The sequence below is a fragment of the Centropristis striata genome, chromosome 21 (genome assembly GCF_030273125.1).
Source record: "Centropristis striata isolate RG_2023a ecotype Rhode Island chromosome 21, C.striata_1.0, whole genome shotgun sequence".
In the NCBI taxonomy this organism is placed as follows: domain Eukaryota; kingdom Metazoa; phylum Chordata; class Actinopteri; order Perciformes; family Serranidae; genus Centropristis; species Centropristis striata.
In genome coordinates this window covers 1,782,367-1,807,328 of record NC_081537.1, presented here as the reverse complement: position 1 = coordinate 1,807,328, position 24,962 = coordinate 1,782,367, and the positions used below count along the sequence as shown (strand labels likewise).

At 36.4% G+C, this 24,962-nt stretch overlaps 1 protein-coding gene across 3 annotated transcripts in view; it reads left to right on the top strand.

The window, feature by feature from the left end:
- Positions 1 to 24,962, top strand: part of baiap2b (BAR/IMD domain containing adaptor protein 2b) — a 122,709-nt gene that overhangs the window by 26,072 nt on the left and 71,675 nt on the right. For 2 of the 3 annotated variants that reach the window (XM_059324074.1, XM_059324073.1), the window contains exons 2-3: positions 10,505 to 10,580; positions 22,066 to 22,152. In XM_059324074.1, the coding sequence (XP_059180057.1) occupies positions 10,505 to 10,580; positions 22,066 to 22,152 (163 nt within the window). The remainder of the gene's footprint in view (positions 1 to 10,504; positions 10,581 to 22,065; positions 22,153 to 24,962) is intronic. The other variant, XM_059324075.1, reaches the window with a different exon arrangement.

Sequence of the window (24,962 nt, the reverse complement as noted above, 5' to 3'; positions counted from 1 at the left end):
AATTATTAGTTATAATATTTCTATCTTCCTTCAGAGATCTGCTTCACGGGGGATTTCAAAGTGTTGGGTGATTAGCTCCGCTGTGGCATTTAGTCTGCTGCTGTCAGGCAGCCAGCACATTAAAAACTGCTGCCTCGGTCTCACGAGCTGCATAATAGATGCAGGAAAACGCTGTTTCACAATAAGAGCCCGATCAGAACAACAAACCGTTGTTTGTGTCTGGATGACTGTTGGTGTTTGGCTTCCAGATAACTTGAGATGATCTCATTCATGAGAGCAAAATACGATATATATCCTGATTTTTCTATCACAAAGTGCACATGTAAACACATCTAGCTTTCAAAATAAGAGCACATGGATGTGTTAACAGAATCTACCATTATGAGCACTTTGTAGTGTTTACTACGGCTGGGCGATATGGACCTAAATACGATATATATCCCGATTTTTTTTAAATCACAAAGCGCACATGTAAACACATCTAGCTTTCAAAATAAGAGCACATGGATGTGTTAACAGAATCTACCATTATGAGCACTTTGTAGTGTTTACTACGGCTGGGCGATATGGACCTAAATACGATATATATATCCTGATTTTTTTTTTTTTTATCACAAAGTGCACATGTAAACACATGGAACTTTCAAAATAAGAGCACCTGGATGTGTTAACAGAATCTACCATTATGAGCACTTTGTAGTGTTTACTAGGGCTGGGCGATATGGACCAAAAGTCATATCCTGATATATTTAGACTGAATATCGATATACGATATTTTTCCCGATTTTTCTATCACAAAGTGCACATGTAAACACATCTAGCTTTCAAAATAAGAGCACAAGGATGTGTTAACAGAATCTACCATAATGAGCACTTTGTAGTGTTAACTAGGGCTGGGCAATATGGACCTAAATACGATATATATATCCTGATTTTTCTATCACAAAGTGCACATGTAAACACATGTAGCTTTCAAAATAAGAGCACATGGATGTGTTAACAGAATCTACCATTATGAGCACTTTCTAGTGTTTACTAGGGGTGGGCGATATGGACCAAAAGTCATATCCTGATATATTTAGGCTGAATATCGATATAAGATATATATCCCAATTTTTTTTAAATCACAAAGTGCACATGTAAACACATGTAGCTTTCAAAATAAGAGCACATGGATGTGTTAACAGAATCTACCTCTAAACGTTGTATGACAAATAATGCAGAAAAAAAGGTAATTTTCAAAGGGTTCACATACTTTTTTCTTGCAATTGTATATGAGAAAAGAATAACGAACATTACAAAAGAACTAAATATGACAACCCTTAGTAAATGCAGCATTTATATATAAAAAAGAAAAAATAACTTGATCCATATATGTACATATATACATTTAAAAATATATCGATATATCTTTTATATCGATACACTGTAAAAAAACAAAAAAACTATTGTTTTTAGGGTGAAAACCAGCAACTGTGGTTGCCAGAACTTTACCGTAATAAACACGGTGCAACCTTTTAAAATATTACGGTAAAAAGATATTATCACTGTTGATTTCACGTTAAAGATTGCCATTTTATTCCATTTTTTACTGTATAAATAAAAGGTTTTTACATCAAAAGAAACACTGTTCTGCCATATAATTAACAATTAAATACTTTATAAATGAAAATGCATAAATTAAAGATTTTACCATTAAATATAACAGTATATTTCTGTTAGAGATATGGTGTTTAGTGCATTTAACAGTGAGAAAAAAATATTTTTTTACAAAAGATAAATGCAAAAATGACAGTGATGCTTGTATATAAATGACATTAAATACATATTACAGTGTATTTTACAGTAGAGCAATGTATTTTTTTTTTAAAAACTGTAAAAAAATACTGTTTTGGCTGATATATACGTACATTTTACGTCTTTTACTGTCATATTTTAACAGTTTTTCATCGAAAAATCTATTTTTTCCAGTGTTTTTACAGTTTCTGAGAGCTTTTCCTGCAGCGCTGCAACGTGACAACACAATCCTCGTATTGTTCTCCAGTTTTTTTGGCGTTTAATTGGCGAGGTGATTATCCAGCCAATTAAAACACACACAGGCTGAGTGAAACCAAGCAGTGTTCGCTGGGTAAGTCCTCTCGTTTCACAAGGACTCAGTCTAAAGTGCTCTTTCATTCAGCCAGATGCTAATCAGGAACACGCTCAGCTGATTGGAAGTGGATTAAAAGGCAGCGGACGGCCAATTTACCGATCCTATTAATGATCCCGTCACCGTGGGAGCAGAAAACTCAGGAATTATCCTTCATTAGCATGTGCTGATGATGATTGACAGCTACATTATTCACAGCTCTAACACGGGCTGTTTATTTAACAGCAAATATATAAACTATAATATCTACACTATAATATCTTTTTTTTTTTCATCCTGCCTGTATACACCACTTGTGTGTTTTTTATGGTCATTTTGTGTCTTTTTGGATAATTTTGTGTCTTTTCTTAAGTCATTTTGTGTCTTTTTTAGTCTTTTTTTGGTCATTTCTTGTCTTTTTAGTCATTTTATGTCTTTTTTTAGTTATTTTGTGTCTTCTTTTAGTCATTTTATGTCTTTTTTAGTCTTTTTTTGGTAATTTCTTGTCTTTTTTAGTCATTTTGTGTCTTTTCTTAAGTCATTTTGTGTCTTTTTTTGATAATTTTGTGTCTTTTTTAGTCATTTTATGTCTTTTTTTTTAGTTATTCTGTGTCTTCTTTTAGTCATTTTGTGTCTTTTTTTAGAGACAAGGAGACAATAGAGGAGAGGAGACAAGAAGATAGGAGAGGAGATAAGGAGAGAGGAGAGGAGAGGAGACAAGAAGATAGGAGAGGAGACAAGGAGAGGAGACGAGAAGATAGGAGAGGAGACAAGGAGACAGGAGAGGAGACAAGAGAGGAGACAAGGAGACAGGAGAGGAGATAAGGAGACAAGAGAGGAGACAAGGAGACGAGAGAGGAGACAAGGAGACAGGAGAGGAGACGAGGAGAGGAGACAAGGAGACAGTGGAGGAGACAGGAGAGGAGACAAGGAGACAGTAGAGGAGACAGTGGAGGGGACAGGAGAGGAGACAAGGAGACGAGAGAGGAGACAAGGAGACAGTGGAGGAGACAGTGGAGGAGACAGGAGAGGAGACAAGGAGACAGGAGAGGAGACAAAGAGACAGGAGAGGAGATGAGAGAGGAGACGAGAGAGGAGACAAGGAGACAGTGGAGGAGACAGTGGAGTAGACAGGAGAGGAGACAAGGAGACAGGAGAGGAGATGAGAGAGGAGAAAAGTTTTTTTTGTCATTTTTTTGGTCACTTTGTGTCTTTTTTAGTTATTTTGTGTCTTTTTTTAGTCATTTTGTGTCTTTTTTAGCCCTTTAGTCCAACATAAAATCTGATTTTGAATCTTCTTTTTTTTTACTTTCAAAAAATCAAGCTCAATCAAGAATTTTATATGTTGCAGATGTGAACAAAGAAAAGAAATACACTAATTCTAAGGTATGTGTGGTTCATTGAGATTAGATATTTTTACTGGTTTTGGAAAGTCTTGACAAGAAAAAAATGTCTTGTTTGGCAGACAAATTAGCTATTTCTAAGCAAAATACACCTAATTTATGTACTTTCCCCCTCTTGTTTCTAAGAGCTGACTTCTTGCAGTGTATATTCTCCGTTGATATGTTTATTCACATGTCACGGCCCACATGTGGAACACCGAAACTGTTTTAACAAGCCGGAGAAGAATGTTACACATGAAGATAAACCTGTCGGACATGATGACATCACAGCTCATCACTCTCACTCACTCAAACAGACAAACACACAAACACACTCAAACACACCTTATTCCTCTCCTCTCTGTTGGTTCAGACATGAGAACCAGGCCGCATTCCAATTCTGTCTACAGTCTTTTGTTGACCGTCTCTTTCTTCCTGCCAAGCGGCAGTTTTGTTGAGCAGCCCAAACCTTACGTAAGAGAAAATCCATGCAGAGATGGAAAACAGGGTATAAATAGGTTTGTTTGTAAATAAATAAAATAAATAAAGTTGAGTTGTTTGTCCCCAGAAATGCATGAACACTTGTATCTTGTATCTTGTCTTTTTTTGGGGTCATTTTGTGCCTTTTTGATCATTTTGTGGTCAATTTGTGTCTTTTTTTGTCATTTTGTGTCTTTTTTTGTGTCATTTTGTTTATTTTTTGTGTCATTTTGTGTCTTTTTGATCATTTTGTGGTCAATTTGTGTCTTTTTCCGTCATTTTGGGTCTTTTTTTGGTCATTTTGTTTCTTTTGTGGGTAATTTTGTGCCTTTTTGATTATTTTGTGGTCAATTTGTGTCTTTTTTTTGTCATTTTGTGTCTTTTTGTGTCATTTTGTTTATTTTTTGTGTCATTTTGTGTCTTTTTGATCATTTTGTGGTCAATTTGTGTCTTTTTTCAGTAATTTTGTTTCTTTCTTGGGTAATTTTGTGTCTTTTTAGTAATTTTGTGTCTTTTTTGGTCATTTTGTGTCTTTTTTTGGGGTAATTTTGTGCCTTTTTGATCATTTTGTGGTCAATTTGTGTCTTTTTCTGTCATTTTGTGTCTTTTTTTGGTCATTTTGTGTCTTTTTTTGGGTCATTTTGTGCCTTTTTGATCATTTTGTGGTCAATTTGTGTCTTTGTTTTGTCATTTTGTGTCTTTTTTTTGGGTCATTTTGTGCCTTTTTGATCATTTTGTGGTCAATTTGTGTCTTTTTGGTAATTTTGTTTCTTTTTTGGGTAATTTTGTGTCTTTTTAGTAATTTTGTGTCTTTTTTGGTCATGTTGTGTCTTTTTTTGGGTCATTTTGTGCCTTTTTGATCATTTTGTGGTCAATTTGTGTCTTTTTTTGGTAATTTTGTTTCTTTCTTGGGTCATTTTGTGTCTTTTTAGTAATTTTAATAATAATTGTGGCCAGGCCGCATTCCAATTCTATCTCCATTCTTTTGTTGATGGTCTCTTTCTTCCTCTGATTCCTCTCTCTTGGTTTGTTGAGCAGCCCAAACCTTACGTAAGAGAAAATCCATGCAGAGATGGAAAACAGGGTATAAATAGGTTTGTTTGTCCCCAGAAATGCATGAACTAACTAACCTCCTTTTTCTTTTTCATGTCTGTGTGTGTGTGATTATGACATCAGACGTTGTGGAGCAAAAAAACTCTTCCTGGGAATCCGTAGCGGGGAGCTTTTGATCACAAAAACAGGCAGTTTCCATCCAGAAACCAGCCTCACACTCATCAAACTCATTTCTTTATGATGTATTTATTATTTCAGTCCGACTCCCACTCCTCACTGCACTTTTTCACCTGATTTCACTCTGAAGAAAGGTGTTTAAAAACCAGATCAAACAGTAAATCTGAGGGAAATGATCTTGCTGCATGGACAGATAATTTACCTTGACAAGATTTATTACATTAAGATTATTAAATCTAGAAATAAGCATGTTGAACACTTAAAATAAGGAATTAACTCTTAAAACCAGATAAAGTAAAGCTGCCAGCAGTGATGAACTGGCCCGAGCAGAGTGACCTGATGATGTTTTTTAGATTAAAAAAAAAAACGTTTTGTCTTTTTTTGTGTTTTTTTTGTCTTTTTATGGGTTTTTTTGGGTCATTTTACATCTTTTGTTTCTGTTTTGGCCATTTTACTTCTTTTTGTGTCCTTTTTTTGTCTTTTTTTGTCTTTTTTTGTCTTTTTAGGTCTTTTTTTGGTGTTTTTTTTGTTTTTTTATGTCTTTTTGGTAATTTTATGTCTTTTGTGTCCTTTTTTGTCTTTTTATGTCTTTTTTTGGTCATTTTACATCTTTTGTTTCTTTTTTGGCCATTTTACGTCTTTTTGTGTCTTTTTTTTGGTGTTTTTTTTGTCTTTTCATGTCTTTTTGGTAATTTTTACGTCTTTTTGTGTCTTTTTTGTGTCTTTTTGGTCATTTTGTGTCTTTTCACATCTTCTTTTGGTCTCAAAATGACCAAAAAAAGACAAAAAATGTGGAAAAGAGATAAAGTAAAGCTGCCAGCAGTGATGAACTGGCCCGAGCAGAGTGACCTGATGATTATTTGGTTCTTACCAAGATAAAAAAAAACTTTAGATTTAGAAGTGTTAGATCATTTATCTTGTTTTAAGAGTTAATTTCTTATTTTAAGTGTTCAACATGCTTATTTCTAGATCTAATAATCTTAATGTAATAAATCTTGTCAAGGTAAATTATCTGTCCATGCAGCAAGATCATTTCCCTCAGATTTACTGTTTATCTGGTTTTTTTACAGTGCAGCCCCTTGCAGCTCTTCTCCTCCTCCTGTTTCTCTCTGCTCCTGCCTCGTCCTGTCCTATATATAATATTCCCTCTTTCCTTGTCTGAAGTCGTGGGGACGTTTGAGCACCAAGGTGACTGTGGGGACATTAGCAGGCGTCCCTCGTAGCGAGACGCCACAAAAAGACGCGTCTGTCAACCTCAGATGTCCCTCCTGTCCTCCTGCCTTATGCTCATTCTTCTGTCCTCTCTTTGTTTCCTTTAGTCCTTTTACTTTCACACTCAACTTAACTCTGGAGTCCACGAAAGCACCGAACATGACTTCTTCGTGACGTCAAAAAAAGACACAAAAATGGCCAAAAAAGACACAAAATGACTAGAAAAAAAGACACAAAATGACAAAAAAGACACTAAATGACCAAAAAAGACACAAAATGACAAAAAAAAAGACACAAAATGACCAAAAAAGAAACAAAATTACCAAAAATGACACAAAATGACAAAAAAAAAGACACAAAAATTACCAAAAAAGACACAAAATGACTAGAAAAAAAGACACAAAATGACTTTTTTTGTCTTTGCTGGTCATTTTGTGTCTTTTTGATCATTTTGTGGTCAATTTCTGTCTTTTTTCGTCATTTTGTGTCTTTTTTTGGTCATTTTGTGTCTTTTGTGGGTGATTTTGTGTCTTTTTTGTTCAATTTGTGTCTTTTTTTTGGGTCATTTTGTGCCTTTTTGGTCATTTTGTGGTCAATTTGTGTCTTTTTTTGGTCATTTTGTTTCTTTTGTGGGTAATTTTGTCTTTTTTTGTGTCATTTTGTGTCTTTTTTGGTCATTTTGTGTCTTTTTTGTGTCATTTTTTTGCCTTTTTGATCATTATGTAGTCAATTTGTGTCTTTTTTTGGTCATTTTTGTTTGTTTTTTGGGTAATTTTGTGTCTTTTTTGGTCATTTTGTTTCTTTTGTGGGTCATTTTGTGTCTTTTTGATCATTTTGTGGTCAATTTGTGTGTCTTTTTGGTCATTTTGTATCTTTTTTGGTCAATTTGTTTCTTTTTTTGGGTCATTTTGTGCCTTTTTGATCATTTTGTGGTCAATTTGTGTCTTTTTTTGGGTCATTTTGTGTCTTTTTAGTAATTTTGTGTCTTTTCTGGTAATTTTGCGTGTGAGATTCTGTTCAGTGATTGTGGGTCTCGACTCAAAAAGGTTGAGAACTGCTGCTCTATGTGCTGTAATGTAAATAGTCTGACTAACGTCCCTAGCACCGTCCTCTCTCTCTCTCTTTACTTCTCTCTCTCTCTTTACTTCTCTCTGCTTCCATCCTTCACGTCTTCTCTGACAAGTCTGCCATTTAAAAGTTAGAAAAGAAAGTCAAAGAGAGAATTGCCGAGGTTTTAAATTGCTGGGTTTTGCGGAGATGCAGCAGCAGTGAAAGGGCAGCTGAGTCACTGCAGACACACACACACAGTCAAACTTCTTCTATACTCCTTCTCCTGTTAATGAGCTCAGCCTCTGCTGGCTGTGAATGTGTTTTTTGGTCAATTTGTGTCTTTTTTTTGGGGTCATTTTGTGCCTTTCTGGTCATTTTGTGGTCAATTTGTGTCTTTTTTTTGTCATTTTGTTCCTTTCGTGGGTAATTTTGTGTCTTTTTTTGGTCATTTTGTGTCTTTTTTGGTCATTTTGTGTCTTTTTTGGTCACTTTGTGTCTTTTTTTGTGTCATTTTGTTTATTTTTTGGGTCATTTTGTGTCTGTGGACTCACTCCACCACCAAACAGAAAGAGATTTATGTGAATGTGTTGCCTTCAATGTCCTGCGTCTGTCTGAACTGATCCACTTCTGCACTGATCTCCAATAAAACTAGATCATGAAAGAAGCAAAGTCACATCTCATATACTGACTGTTCAGTCCAAACACAGCAGCTATTTACTTACATTTTTATAAATAATATGAAATATTAAGTGATGAAAACAATGTCCTTACATGACATAAAAAAAAGACACAAAAATTACCAAAAAAGACACAAAATGACTAGAAAAAAAGACACAAAATGACAAAAAAGACACAAAATTACCAAAAAAAGACACTAAATGACTTTTTTTTGTCTTTTTTGGTCAATTTGTGTCTTTTTTAGGTCATTTTGTTCCTTTCGTGGGTAATTTTGTGTCTTTTTTTGTCATTTTGTGTCTTTTTTTAGCTGTTAGCTGGCAATCAATATCATGTTAACGTTGTCCGGCGATCGATAGCATGCTAACGTTAGCTGGCGATCGCTAGCATGTTAACGTTAGTGGGTGATCAATAGCATGTTAACGTTAGCTGGCAATCGATAGCATGTTAACGCTAGCCGGCAAACGATAGCATGTTAACGTTAGCCGGCGATCGATAGCATGTTAACGTTAGCTGGCAATCGATAGCATGTTAACGCTAGCCGGCGATCGATAGCATGTTAACGTTAGCGGGCGATCGATAGCATGCTAACGTTAGCGGGCTAGCAAGACCCAGACCAACTGGGTGCTGCTGATAGAAACCAACTAAAATGTGAATCATTCATTTATTTGATTTGTTTAACTGCAATGTAATTGATACGGGCTAGCGCTAGCGGGCTAACGCTATATATCACACTATAACATGAAATTATCATTATCATGAAACAATGAACCAGCTTTTGTAAAAGTTGCTTTATTTTGGCGGACCATGTAGCAGTGAGCTGGTGAGAGAGTTCAGTAATCATCCCCGGAGCACAGAAACAACTCGGGAACATAACGTTAAAAACTCTGGTGTGTTTCCTGACTCTGAGAGTTGTTGCCATGGCTCGATATCACCAGAGAGAAGTGAGAAAATGTTTTATTTATAATTTTGCTTGATCTGACCCTTTGAAAAAAGTAATTAGCAGGATCAGTGGCAGAGTTCAGAGAGTGTTAGAAAGACGGGAGGAGTCCAGGTCTGCTGCTGAGAGAGGCAGGCAGCAGCCAAAAGAAGCTTTTATTTTGGTACACACAGCAGGAAACTTTTTTTTCTCTTTTTTTATTCTTTCCTGCTATATTTCATCCCTCCGGTTCTTGCAGCGAGCTGCAGAGCTCCTCTTCCTTCAGCTGCACTCTAAAACTAATTCTGTTGCTTTTATAGAAAAAAACTGTCAGCTGTGTTTACCAGAATAATTCTGCAAAAAATACAAATGTAAACAACTTTACAGAACAACTTGTACATTTAACTTGGTATTCATTTACATTTTACATTTACATTTAGTCATTTAGCAGACGCTTTTATCCAAAGCGACTTACAGGAAGAGGTATTCAGTGTACAATAAATAATAACTGAATGTTAATTTACTGGTATTCAATGCACAATGAGCAAAATCTGCATGTAAATTTTGCATAAATAGTTAGTTTGAAAGCAGTGTAAAATTATTTATTTATTTTTATTTTATTTATGTATTTATTTATTTATTTGTTCCTTTCATGAAGGTGGACAACAACATGTGTACAGACACACTCTACACCTTCATGATTAGAAAGGAGCAGCAAGAAGAAACATTTCTTATAATTGTCTGCCCCCTTATTGAACAATAATAATAATAAAAAAGATGGTCTGACATCACATACAATTGATTTTCAGTAGCCTGCACCAACAAAACTTTGATTATAACAAAACACTTAAAACAACAAAAACAAACAAACAAAGAAGACTGCATTTGTATTTGTATTGTAATTACTACAGTTTTAGGATGTAAAATGTACAAGTTGTTCTCTAAAGATGTTGACATATGTGCATATGCATATCCGGTCTTCAAAGGACAATTTTAAATCTTCTCTTAAGACTATTTTTTTCTCCCAGGCTTTCGAACCTGCGTGAGAAGAAAGTTGTTTCTGTGTGTTGTATTGCACATCTCATCAAATTGTCTTTTATTTTTATTGTTATTCAATTATGTATCTTTTATTGGATTGGGTTTTGTTGTTGTTGTTATTCAGTTATGTAAAGCACTTTGGTCAACCTTGGTTGTATATAAGGTGCTCTAGAAATAGACCTTGACTTTGATATATACTGTATTTTTTTTAACGGAAATATTCTGGTAAACACAGCTGACAGTTTATTTCTGTGAAACCAACGGGACATTTTTACAGTGTGACTCTGTGTGTGTGTGTGTGTGTTGGTGCCCTAGTAAAGAGAGCTGCTCTCATTTGAATCAGTAACTTTGCTGCAGCGTCTCTAACCAAACGTTTCTCCTTCTCTCCAGTCCATCATGGAGCAGTTCAACCCCTGCCTGAGGAACTTCATCGCCATGGGGAAGAGCTACGAGAAGGCTCTGACCAGTGAGTACTACACTTCCTGTTTCTCCTTCATCCTCCTCATCCTCCTCATCCTCCAGTCTGTCTGTCTGTCTGTCTGTCTGTCTGTCTGTCTGTCTGTCTGTCTGTCTGTCTGTCCTCTTCATTTTTTCCTCCAGTAGAGATTTGTGTGGTTATGGCGACACAGATTCTTTATCAGGTGAAGAACTATATTTGGTAACTTCAGTGGATCTCTAACTGGGTCTCCACACTCTGAAACCAACTTGTTGTTTCAACTAAAATATTTGATTGTCCATGCTGCGAAAGAATTTTATGTCAAGACATCGAAGACTCAAATTAATCTTGCTATTTGACTCAGTATTTTAAGTTAAAATGACTTTTTTCACAAACCTTTGTTGTATTGAAAAGTAAAAAAAAGAGTTTGGACGTAGAACCACATGGATTTCTTCCAGATAATCAGCAAAGATCAGGCTACCAATCAGTATGATAATAATATAATAATATTCACTTTATTCACCTGGACCTCCAATGTAAAAATGAAACATTTAGAAAAAAAATCCTGCAGAAACAGTCGTGTAATTCTTCAATGACTTGTACGAGGAGAACTTGACGATTACGGCATATTACGGCATATTAAGGATGAATAAAAATAAAAATACAAACCTGGGGGAGGGGGGGGGGGTAATATTTAGAGAAAAAAGTTGCAAATTTACTATATTAAAGTGGCAAATCTACAAGAAAAATAATCGCAGATTTAAGGGATTTAAAGTAGCAAATCTGCGGGAAAAAAGTTGCAGATTTAAGAGAAAAATGTGGGAAAAAGCTATTTTTTTCTCGTAGATTCACCACTTTAAATCTCATGAATCTGCACATTTTTTTCTCGTAGATTTGTCAGTTTCTGGACCATTTTTAAAATGTGAATTTTCTTTCTACAATGAAAACTATTACTATTTTTAATTTACATGCAAACAGACTGTTTTGTAGTTTTATTATTTATTATGATTTCTGCTGTTTTTGTGTGTATAAATGGTAAAAAAACAACAAAAACCCCCATAGAAACCTGTCTCTTTTGTTTGTATTTAGGGTTTCTGGCAACTTTATACTTAAAATAATTAAAATAAAATGAAAAATCTGACTGATAGCCAAGTCTGTGTGGAGAAAAAGGAGCCATGCATGTGATGTGTGACATGTGACATGCAGAGGAAGTTGACAAATTTTAACTAAAAACTCCTGGACTTCAGAGGTTTAAGGATGAATAAAAATAAAAATACAAACCTGGGGGAGGGGGGTAATATTTAGAGAAAAAAGTTGCAAATTTACTAGATTTAAAGTGGCAAATCTACAATAAAAAAGTTGCAGATTTAAGAGCTTTAAAGTGGCAAATCTGCACGAAAAAAATTGCAGATTTACGGGAAAAATTTGGAAAAAAAGCAATTTTTTTCTCGCAGATTCACCACTTTAAATCTCATAAATCTGCACATTTTTTTCTCTGAGATTTGCCAGTTTCTGGACCATTTTTAAAATGTTTTCTTTCTACAATGAAAACTATTACTATTTTTAATTTACATGCAAACAGACTGTTTTGTAGTTTTATTATTTATTATGATTTCTGCTGTTTTTGTGTGTATAAATGGTAAAAAACAAAACAAAAAAAACCCATAGATACCTGTGTCTTTTGTTTGTATTTTGGGTTCCTGGCAACTTTATACTTAAATTAATTAAAATGAAATGAAAAATCTGACTGAAAGCCAAGTTTGTGTGGAGAAAAAGGAGCCATGCATGCAGAAATTAATGCAGAGGAATGACACATTTGAACAAAAAAACTCCTGGACTTCAGAGGTTTAACGATGAATAAAAATACAAATACAAACATGGGGGAGGGGGGTAATATTTAGAGAAAAAAGTTGCAAATTTACTTGATTTAAAGTGGCAAATCTACAATAAAAAACTCGCAGATTTAAGAGATTTAAAGTGGCAAATCTGCGTGAAAAAAATTGCAGATTTACGGGAAAAATGTGGAAAAAAAGCGATTTGTTCTTCCCAGATTCACCACTTTAAATCTCTAAAATCAGTGCATTTAAAAAAAAATGTATTCCCTGATTCTTTCTCAAAAGTTAAACGTGCTTATGAGAGACGACACTCTGATTGTCCCTCAGTGATGATGTCACCGGTTCATTTATCCTTGATGTCCCGCCTCCTCTCTACCTGTCCTCTCATTGCTTTCTGTGGCGTGCACAGGTGTGTTTGCATGGTTGTGTGTGTGTGTGTGAGCAGAAGAAAGATGGAGGTGTTCATGCAGCAAGGGGCTCAAGGTTAAAGACAAAAAGCTCTGGAAATGTCTCAGGGGAGCTAAAGTGGAGCAGATAAGCCAATAGGAAGTGGAACAGGAAGGAGTTCCCTACGGGGGGCAAGGAAATGAGAACGAGGAGGTATCCAGGACAAGACAGGAGGGTAAAAGAAATTAAAATAAAAGAGAAATATTCAAAATCATGAGGAGACTTTAAAAGGAAAACTTCCACACTGCAAAAAACACAAAGCTTACCAAGTATTTTCTTCTTCTATCTATCAATAGTATCTAAATTATCTTGTTTTGAGTATAATTTACCTACCGACCATAGCTTTATGTGCTTATTTAATTATTAGTATTATTATTATGTGCTTATTTAATTATCTTATTGTGTAAAGACTTGTTTTTAGGATTGACATTGTGAGTTTTTTCATGCTTTTTTAACCTATTGAACTGTTGAATATGGTGAGTTTTTACCTAAAATATTGGCTCCAGTTGAGAATTTTAGTTGCATGTAGTTTAAATGATATTTTAAAAGCATTTTCTACCATCAAAACGTGCTCGTTTCAAGTATTTCTGGCTTATTTTAATATCTTAATATTACTACAGTCGGGCTTTTCAAGCCACAATTGCTCAAAATAAGTAGATTTATTTCAAGACATCATTGGTTTTTCCAGTGACAAGATATTTTACTTATTTAAAGAAAAATGTATTTACTGCACTGGCAGATAATTTTACTTGTTTTGAGCATGTATTTGCTTAATTCTAGTTATTTATTTCTTATTTTTGGTCAGTTGGTTTCTGCAGTGCAGATTCCACTCACACACTGCAAATTATTTTTTTCTTACCAAGATAAAAAAACAACAACTTTAGATTAAGAAGTGTTAGATAATTTATCTAGTTTAAAGAGTTAATTTCTTATTTTAAGTTAATTGCTTATTTCTAGATATAATAATCTTAATTTAATAAATCTTGTCAATGTAAATTATCTGTCCATGCAGCAAGATCATTTCAGTTTATCTGGTTTTTAGACTAAACACCTTTTTTGCAGTGTGCTATTTTTACTTATTTAAAGAATTCTTACAAAGAAACATTTACTTACTGCACCGGCAGATAATTTGACTTATTTCGAGCATGTATTTGCTTAATTCTAGTGATTTATTCCTTATTTTATCAGTTGGTTTTTGCAGTGCAGTGCCCTTAGCCTCTCCATGAACATGTGGTCAAATAAAACGAGCCTCCAATCATGTTGGAGGAGGTTATCATGCTTCGCCTGCTGCCCCCGCGACCCGGCCCCGGATAAGCGGAGGAAAATGCATGCATGGATGCATGTTAATCAGAGGTTATATCATATTTTGTGCACTATGTGGAGCAGGGCTGTCCCTTTATATGCTTGGAGGAGAAATGTTGGAGAACTCAGCAGCCTGAAGACCAATAAAGAAGGCCTCACTCCAGTCTGATAGATAAAAAAAAAGGATAAAAAATAGCCCTGAGTCGGGATTACACTTTATCAATGCCATGCAGAGTTTGGGCACCATGCTGGTATCTATTGTCACTGGGAAAATGCCAGTGCAGCTTCTGGTTTCTTGGTCTGTTGTTGTTTGTTCTTAAAGCATCCGGCTCGCTTTAACTGGATGTGGCTAGCGTGGTTTGGGATGTGGTGCTTTGCTGGAATTCAGTCTTTAATAATAATAAAATAATATTCACTTTATTCACCTGGACTTCCAATGTAAAAATGAAACATTTAGAAAAAAAATCCTAAATGGAAAAAAGTTGCAGATTTAAGAGCTTTAAAGTGGCAAATCTGCATGAAAAAAGTCGCAGATTTAAGAGATTTAAAGTGGCAAATCTGCGAGAAAAAAGTTGCAAATATACTAGATTAAAGTGGCAAATCTACAAGAAAAAAGTTGCAGATTTAAGAGATTTAAAGTGGCAAATCTGCTAGAAAAAAGTTGCAAATTTACTTGATTAAAGTGGCAAATCTACAAGAAAAAAAGTCGCAGATTTAAGAGCTTTAAAATGGCAAATCTGCATGAAAAAAGTCGCAGATTTAAGAGATTTAAAGTGGCAAATCTACAAGAAAAAAGTTGCAAATATACTAGATTAAAGTGGCAAATCTACAAGAAAAAAGTCGCAGATTTAAGAGCTTTAAAGTGGCAAATCTGCATGAAAAAAGTCGCAGATTTAAGAGATTTAAAGTGGCAAATCTACAAGAAAAAAGTCGCAGATTTAAGAGATTTAAAGTGGCAAATCTACAAGAAAAAAGTTGCAAATATACTAGATTAAAGTGGCAAATCTACAAGAAAAAAGTCGCAGATTTAAGAGCTTTAAAGTGGCAAATCTGCATGAAAAAAGTCGCAGATTTAAGAGATTTAAAATGGCAAATCTGCGGGAAAAAAGTTGCAAATATACTTGATTAAAGTGGCAAATCTACAAGAAAAAAGTCGCAGATTTAAGAGCTTTAAAGTGGCAAATCTGCATGAAAAAAGTTGCAGATTTAAGAGCTTTAAAGTGGCAAATCTGCATGAAAAAAGTTGCAGATTTAAGAGCTTTAAAGTGGCAAATCTGCATGAAAAAAGTTGCAGATTTAAGAGCTTTAAAGTGGCAAATCTGCATGAAAAAAGTCGCAGATTTAAGAGATTTAAAGTGGTAAATCTGCATGAAAAAAGTCGCAGATTTAAGAGATTTTAAAGTGGCAAATCTGCATGAAAAAAGTTGCAGATTTAAGAGCTTTAAAGTGGCAAATCTACAAGAAAAAAGTTGCAGATTTAAGAGATTTAAAGTGGCAAATCTACAAGAAAAAAGTTGCAGATTTAAGAGATTTAAAGTGGCAAATCTACAAGAAAAAAGTTGCAAATATATACTAGAATAAAGTGGCAAATCTACAAGAAAAAAGTCGCAGATTTAAGAGATTTAAGTGGCAAATCTACAAGAAAAAAGTTGCAAATTTAAGAGTTTTAAAGCGGCAAATCTGCATGAAAAAAGTTGCAGATTTAAGAGCTTTAAAGTGGCAAATCTGCATGAAAAAAGTTGCAGATTTAAGAGATTTAAAGTGGCAAATCTACAAGAAAAAAGTTGCAAATACACTAGATTAAAGTGGCAAATCTGTGGGAAAAAAGTTGCAGATTTAAGAGCTTTAAAGTGGCAAATCTGTGGGAAAAAAGTTGCAGATTTAAGAGCTTTAAAGTGGCAAATCTGCGGGAAAAAAGTCGCAGATTTAAGAGATTTAAAGTGGCAAATCTGCATGAAAAAAGTTGCAGATTTAAGAGCTTTAAAGTGGCAAATCTGCATGAAAAAAGTTGCAGATTTTAGAGATTTAAAGTGGTAAATCTGCATGAAAAAAGTCGCAGATTTAAGAGATTTAAAGTGGCAAATCTGCATGAAAAAAGTCGCAGATTTAAGAGCTTTAAAGTGGCAAATCTGCATGAAAAAAGTCGCAGATTTAAGAGCTTTAAAGTGGCAAATCTGCATGAAAAAAGTTGCAGATTTAAGAGATTTAAAGTGGTAAATCTGCATGAAAACAGTCGCAGATTTAAGAGATTTAAAGTGGCAAATCTACAAGAAAAAAGTTGCAGATTTAAGAGATTTAAAGTGGCAAATCTGCATGAAAAAAGTCGCAGATTTAAGAGATTTAAAGTGGCAAATCTGCATGAAAAAAGTCGCAGATTTAAGAGCTTTAAAGTGGCAAATCTGCATGAAAAAAGTTGCAGATTTAAGAGATTTAAAGTGGTAAATCTGCATGAAAACAGTCGCAGATTTAAGAGATTTAAAGTGGCAAATCTACAAGAAAAAAGTTGCAGATTTAAGAGATTTAAAGTGGCAAATCTGCACGAAAAAAGTTGCAGATTTAAGAGATTTAAAGTGGCAAATCTGCACGAAAAAAGTTGCAGATTTAAGAGAAAAATGTGGGAAAAAAGCATGCAGTGGCACAGAGGCAGGCTTTAGAGTAGAGAGAGGGTTTGGGCACCATGCTGGTATCTATTGTCACTGGGAAAATGCCAGTGCAGCTTCTGGTTTCTTGGTCTGTTGTTGTTTGTTCTTAAAGCATCCGGCTGGGTTTAACTGGATGTGGCTAGCGTGGTTTGGGATGTGGTGCTTTGCTGGAATTCAGTCTTTGTTCAAATCTATGTTGCAGGTTAAAGCAGCGCTGTGGCAGACAGAAAACATTTAGACAAGTTTAAATTCCATTTTGTAAAGTGATAGATCTACACCAGGGGTCTCAAACTCAAATTACCTGGGGGCCGCTGGAGGCAGTATCAAAATGACCAAAAAAAGACACAAAATTACTAAAAAAAAAAAAAAAAAAATTACCAAAAAAGCCCACAAAATGACAAAAAGTCACAAAATGACAACAAATACACAGAATTAGCAAAGAAGACACAATTATTTTTTTAAAAGACACAAAATGACCAAAAGAGACACAAAATAACAGAAAAATAACTAAATTACTTAAAAAAAGAAATAAAACTGACCAAAAAAGGACACAAAATTATTTTTAAAAGATAAAAAACTTTTCCGTTTTCCAAAACTTCACCGTTAAAAAAATACAGTGAGTGGGTTTTCTACTGTAAATTTAAATGTAAATATCAGCAAATACTGTAAATTAGACTAAACAATCCCATTATTTTTAGGATAATTGTGTCATTCATTCACACATCATGGTATTTCTCCATTAATTTTACATGAAAATGTTATTTTTTTACAGCAAAACTGTGTGTTTCCTACAGTTTATGACAGTAAAAGTAAAAATTTTGCGCCCTATTTCTGCTGTAATTTGACAGTGTTTTACTGTAATTTCTACCAAATTATTTAAATGTCTTGTTTTGATGCTTGTAATTAAAGTCCAAAGCAGCAATACAGAGATTATTATTAAGCAATTAACATTCGTAAAAACATCAAATCCTCACATTCAAGAAGTTGGTAACAGGACATTTCTGCATGAAAAAATATTTGCAATTCAATCACTAGATACTACACTGCAAGTTATAACAAGTTATTTGTTTCTTACCAAGATAAAAAAAAAATTTGATTTAGAAGTATTAGAGAAGTTATCTTGTTTTAAGAGTTAATTTCTTATTTTAAGTGTTCAACATGCTTATTTCTAGATTTAATAATCTTAATTTAAGAAATTCATTCATTCACCTTTATTTAACCAGGCAGGTCATTAAGAACAAATTCTTATTTACAATGGCGGCCTGATCTTGTCAAGGTGAATTATCTGTCCATGCAGCAAGATCATTTCCCTCAGATTTACTGTTTGATCTGGTTTTAGACTAAACACCTTTTTTTGCAGTGTGCTATTTTTACTTATTTAAAGAATTCTTACAAAGAAAAATGTACTTACTGCACTGGCAGATAATTTTACTTATTTCGAGCATGTATTTGCTTAAATCTATTCTTATTCTTGCAGTGTAGCTCCACTAATTACCAGCAAAAAAAATAATATCCCAGTCACGGTTGGAAGAACAGGTTTAAACCTATTAAACTTAAAGTATTAACGTTTGGGTCAAATGGCACAATGGTCCTAAAATACACACTAGAGTCCCTGGACTGGACTGCAGAGGTTCTTATTGGGGGGTTGGTTGGGTTTAGGATCAGAAACCACTTGGTTAGTGTTGGAGAAAGATGTTTTCTCTCGGCTGTTAACCCTCTATGGTACGCATTATGATGCCAGTTGGGAAAAATGTGTGAGGAGTTTTTTTTTTGTCTTAAAATAAACCAAATAATCATAATCTGAAGAAATTTTATAATTATTTTTTTGGGAAGTTTTGGGGGTTTGTGTAAAAAAAAAAGTGAAAAAGAAAGTTTTTAAAATTGATTTTAACATAATTTGTTTAATAAACGCGTGGTTTCTTGTCTGGATGTTGGCTGTAGGCAACATTGTACCACTGAACCAATGACCCATTGAAATGATTGTCTTGAACAGTCTAAGTGTATGAAACTATCAGAAATGAAGGTTTACTCAACTATCAGTAGGAATATATATTTTTCCAGATGGAAAAGGGAAGGAAATTACTTTTCGAGTGATTTTGGTGGCGCAAAATGGCAAAGCTGTTTCCTTTGGAAAAGTCTGCAAAATAGGGTTTCAATATGGCCGCCTGGAGGTCATGTGACAAATTAAAGCGTTGCTATTGGTTCCCTATACTCTTCCCTCTTTTTAAAATGATCGCATCACTCAAAAACATGCATTGTAGAAATTTGACAGGCCAAAAATGGGTATGTGATCCTTGATGTCTTTAGACCTGCACAGCATGAAATCAATGCTTCCTTGAGAATCTGACATGGTGGAAGAGCTGATTAAGTTTGAATCTCAGCTGATTTAGACTTCATTCTTGTTTGTGTTTCACTCTGACGCTCTGTATCGGCTTTATATCACTGTTCTAATCCTCTTTACAGGCACAACCCTCCTCCTTCTTCTCCTCCTTCTCCTCCTTCCTTTATTCTCCTTTTCAACTGACAGACAAGCAAAGCATCTCCTCCAGCTAATCCTGCTGCTCTCCTCCTGGCTGGGCTTTTTTTCTGCGGACATCGATTTAAATTAGCCATGCCTTAGCCTCACCTACATCTCCTCTCTCTCTTTTACGTCAGATTATCTCAAACCAGGCTCATAAAAAAAGCCAGAAAAGCCAGAAAAAAGGGGTCTTGGATTGTCTCCTTGTCATAACTGGGAGAGTTTGACTGCTGTGTAGTGAGATTTACTGGCTTTTATTTCATAAAGAAGAAGTGAAAGCAGGCCGAGTTATTTCAGAAGTCGCCTTAAAGTGAAGTTGCCTAATTGAAGAAGTGATTTTTAAGAGTGTGTACAGACAGACATTGTTCTTTATTTCCAGAACAATAACTTGCATAGCAGTGGGATTTGCTCGGCGTCTCTGTGGACTCTGTGGAGAAGAATAGATTTCCATTGTTTTCCATGTGGAGTTATATAAATACGTTGTCGTTTTCCCCATCTCTTGGGGATTCTGCATGAGTGTCTTCTGGCAGTTCAAAAGCACAAAACCCCATCCTCTGTCATCACCGCTGTCAGTCACTGTGTGGCTAAACCTCTGACCTGCTTTAATTCACCGTCGCTGCTGCTTCAGGCCATCTTGTCCCACTTTCCAAGGCCTGAATCACCGTCATGTCTCCGCCAGCGTCCCTGGCTTCTTTGACAATGCACTGCAGACAGTAATGGCTGACATACAGTGTTTGAATTGCAAAGTGCTTTGACATCATTGCTGTGGAAAGTTGTTGTTTTTTTGTCAGCGTACTTGTTGCTGGACTTGTTGAGATGGTTGCTGTTTAGGATTTTTAAAGATTCACGTCCTCCAAATTACAAAAAGCAGAATTTTTCCTGCAAACCCTTAGTGGTATCTAGCCATGTAGATTTATTTATCTGCTGAAATGTCATTTTTTAATGCTTCAAGTAGCACTTGTGGATCTCAGTTCACCTCCAGGGTTATGGAGCTCTTCAACAACTTCTAAACCTGGACACGCTAGGTTATTTTCTGTATAAGCCCTCAAACTAATGACTCAAACTAGACTTTGTGATAGTGTTTGATGTTTAGCCAAACACCAGACCAAAATACAGAATTTTATCACTAGTTCTTGCACCCGACTCAGCAACCACTGCTGAGTGGAAAATAATGAGCCCGAGAGTGTTGAGATTCAGTCCACTGAATGCACCACGAAGCTAGTCAACATTAAATAAGAAGTCTGTGTTTTTCAGCTGACCTGTTTCGTCGGCTGCAAGTCCAAAATGTTGCCATATTGGTGCAGTTTTAGTTCCCTTTGAGACGATCTGTGTCATGCATTGTCTTGCCACACCTAAAACAACCTAGCCTGGGTTTACCCATGATGCCTTGCACGCTCGATTTTGTTCTGAACTGCAAGGTGGCATGGTGTCCATGGGCGATTCTTAGCCCTGCTGTTGGTATCCAATCACAGAACGGGGAGGGACGGCGAGACGATGACGCGTACTATTGGACAGACGGAAGCTTGTAGTTTTCTTACGGATCCAACATGGCTGCAGCAGACGCCAAGCTCTCTTTGGATCTAGCTGTAGACAGTGTTCTAGATAGTTTAGAGACAAAGTTTATTTTAAAAGAAGAAAAACGTTTGGCTTTACACTCCTTTATCACCACCAGAAAGGAGGTTTTAGCCTTGCTGAGAAACAGGATTTAATCTACCAGCTAGCCCCGTTAGCGACTAAGCTAATGGAGTTTAGCGATTGGCTAAGAGCTACGTACAGACGCTTATGATTGACATTCGTAGTGCCAGAAAAATAAAATTAGTGGTCTCCAAACTAGATCTCATTTGTGATATAGTCTGGCATTAAACAGGCCAAAAACAACCCTGTCCTAAAAGTAATGCAGAAACAAACAAACAAACAAACAAACAAACAAACAAACTCATTGGCGTCTGAATTTAAGCAATTCTATGTGTGTTACCAACCTGGAATCGGATCTTAAAGGAACTGGTTACCAAAACCCAATCCTACCCCTTTTCCACCTAACTACCTCTGGTTCTTGAAGCCACTCTGTTCAGGTTCTTGGAACCTCTGTGTAAACAAACAAACCAGCCTGCATTTCCACCAGTTTTGAGCAGAATTTGCACAATCCACACCTGAAGTTAACAGTAGTAGCTAGACTGTAGATCACATCAATTACCTGTGAGCTTTTGTTCCGTACAGATATGTGTTTTAAGCCTAAAAACGAGCATGGGCCAACTATTAATGGTAAGAAGATGTGCAAGACTCCATCTTCTCTTTCCCACCTGTAGAATCTTGAGGTCAAGGAACTTTTTGGGTTCCAAACCAGTTTATTTTTGGACGAAATGCTCCCAATAGTTGAAAAGTAGGTCTGTGAACTGTAGTGGAACCTGTTTAATGTTGTCAGATTGATGGATTAGAGTGTAAAACTGTGGGCATGGCTAGATACCATTATGGTCAAGTAAGAACATATCTGTAAGTAATCTTTTTAAAGTGCCGAAGACAAGGTTTTTTTTTATTTTTTACTTGTTGTGTCTGCGATGAGTCGATCTAGCTTTCTCTCTGTTTCCTGTAGTTGCCTCCATAGAGCTTTTTCTTCTTCTGCCTGGTCTCCATTTCCGCCTGTCGCTCTTTTTTTCCCATGCCCAACCTTGCCTCTCTTTGGGGGGTGGGCTGTAGGGGAGGGTTGCAGAGCTGAAGAAGATAATTTCAACTCTGCACCCTTGATCTGATGCCCAATGCTTCCATGTTTCCAGGTGTCACATATGCTGCAAAGGGCTACTTCGACGCTCTGGTGCGGATGGGCGAGATGGCCAGCGAAAGTCAAGGCTCTAAGGATCTTGGTGAGTCCTCGTAGTGGCTGTAGCACCCCTGGTGGGGTGGAGGGGGGCTGCACAAGCAGATGGTGAATGGGATGGCTCGTGCTGTTGAGCAGAAGCAGCTGATGACCAACCTGAAACTGGACAAACACACTTTTTTTTCCTCTGGTTAGTTGGTGCCTAATGTTATTCCCAAAAATGGAGCATTAGTCTTAACTTTTACTGCACTTTGGAGCCTATTTGATGCATTATCACCCCCCAGTTAATCTAATGAAACACATTCTTAATTTGAGAATAATTAATTCTGCATGCCCATTGGGATAATCTCTTGTTTCCCTCACATGCAGAGACAGAAAGATAAATGCTCTCCAGTTTGTTTGATGTTGCAAAGCTGTGAGCAAATCTTAAATTCACAAATTCGTCTGGGATTTCATATTCACAAGAGCACACATTGCCAGGCCAGTTTGCTCCACATTCATAATAAGCACTCAATGTATTTACAGTGCTGATGAAAAATCTTCCTGTTTGACTGGAGCGATTCTGGCAGCTGGCTCAGCGTGTTGTCTGGTTTCAGCTGGATCAGCCCTGGTTCTGCTCATTATAGACTTATCTGTAGTGATCATTTTTGCAGAGGAGAGATTTCTAGCAGATACAAGAATAGGAGCATCTGTATGAAGTAAGACAGGCCTGTATGTCATTGTCGCACTCTGTGCAAAAGTCGTGTCATAGTGGTAGCCCCTAGTCACATGGCGGGGAGCGTGACGAGTCTCTGGATCCCTGCATCCACTTGGTTCTTTCACCCTGATGCGACTTAAGATAGCAGCCGTGGACTGAAGCAGCAGAGGAGTGGAAGGAAGCAGGGAAGGAGAGGATCCGCGGCGAGTGAGGAGGATATAAAAGCTGCATTCATTATTCATGGGGAGACCTTTTTGGGTGCTCCCTCGCGCTTTTTCTGGAGCCTCATCAATTCATTTTTTCCTCCCCGTGTCTCTCTGAGTAACAACTCAGCTGAGCTTGTGTGCCCACTTGAATTCTGAATAGTGAAAAGCTCAATACTATCCCATTATTCAGCTCTAACTCCATCTTTTGTGCAGTGATCAGGAATGTTTAAGACTCAGAGGTTCGTCTGCAGCTTCATTGAAGTACAAGCTGACAGAGGACTCATCTTAAACATTCAATTATTAAAATCCACCACAGAGTATAAATAAAGTCCTTCATGCTGTAAAGCAAGATCTAATTTTTGTCTGGAAATGCTGGACGTTAGCCTGGGTTTACCCATGATGCCTTGCATGCTCGATTATGTTTCGAACTGCAAGGCGGCATGGTGTCCATGTCCGATTCTTAGCTCTGCTTTTGGTATCCAATCACAGAACGGGGAGGGACGGCGAGACGATGACACGTACTATTGGACAGACGGAAGCTTGTAGTTTTCTTACGGATCCAACATGGCTGCCGCAGACGCCAAGCTCTCTTTGGATCTAGCTGTAGACAGTGTTCTATATAGTTTAGAGACAAAGTTTATTTCAAAAGAAGAAGAACATTTGGCTTTACACTCCCATATCTCCACCAAAAAGGAGGTTTTAGCCTTGCTGAGAAACATGATTTGGCAAAAGCCTAATCTACCGACTAGCCCCGTTAGCAGCTAAGCTAATGGGGTTTAGCGATTGGCTAAGAGCTGCGTACAGACGCTTATGATAGACATTCGTAGCGCCCAATAAACGGCTCTGGACGATCGTAAACCTCCTCTACGGAAAAATGAATAGGTGGTCTCCAGACTAGATCTAGTTTGTGATCTAGTCTGTTAGCGTTAGCTAGGCTAGGTGGACGTTGTTCCAGAGTCCAAAAAGTCCATCATAAATCCTTCCGTATTAGAAAAAAGTGTGCAAGATTTTTCAGCATCAGGATGACTATAATTTCAAAAAGACCTAAAGATGTAAAAGTTTGCCTTAGTGTGCAAACTTCTCACCAGAATATCCCATCATGCATCTGTACATCCACATTTCCATCAGCTTGGTTGCTTTGCTGTTGTGCATTTCATGCTCTCTGTCTGACACCACTGTACTCTTGTAGTCTTTTTGTCTGCATGCATGTTGCAGTTGCCTGCTTTGTGTTCCTATTTAGATTTTTTTTTTCTCCTAGCAGCCTAACCATGACTCAGCAGCAAAACCTCCCTCCGCCTCCGGTGAAATGACAGACTAGGCTGAGCAGAATGGATTAATGCCGTCTCCACAAATCAGCAGGGCTCTGAGCAGACTGAAGGGGGAATTGCTCTGAAAGCACTTATTGCTTTGTGGATGCTTCAGCTGATTCCATAGCTTCACTGAATTACCTGTAGAAAATGCTAATTACCTGGCAAATTTGTAAAGAGCGTTTCAGGAGGATTCTTTAAGTGAAACTTCAGGGAATGTCAGTCTGTGGGACTAATAAGTCATACACAAACAACAACAGATGACTTTATGGAGGACAATATCTCCAACAGATGGAGTAATTGTTTATGGGGAGGGTCATGTGATTGTGTAGAGCTCTGTCATATCTCATGCTCGCTTCTGAAGCCTTTTTTTTTTGCAGCGTGACATTTTTTACAGTCTCTACAAATGCACATGCATGCATCCTTTCAGCATAGCAGGGATAGTAATAGAATGAGAAAATTTTACCAGCATATATCGAGAAAACACTGGATAATTAAAGATAATAATAATAATAATAATAATACATTTTATTTATAGAGCGCTTTTCAGGGTACACAAATACGCTTTACAGTTAAAACAGTTAAAATGCAGTTTTCTGTGGTTTTCATGCAGGACAACACGTTTGATTTGTTGCAGTTAAGTTTC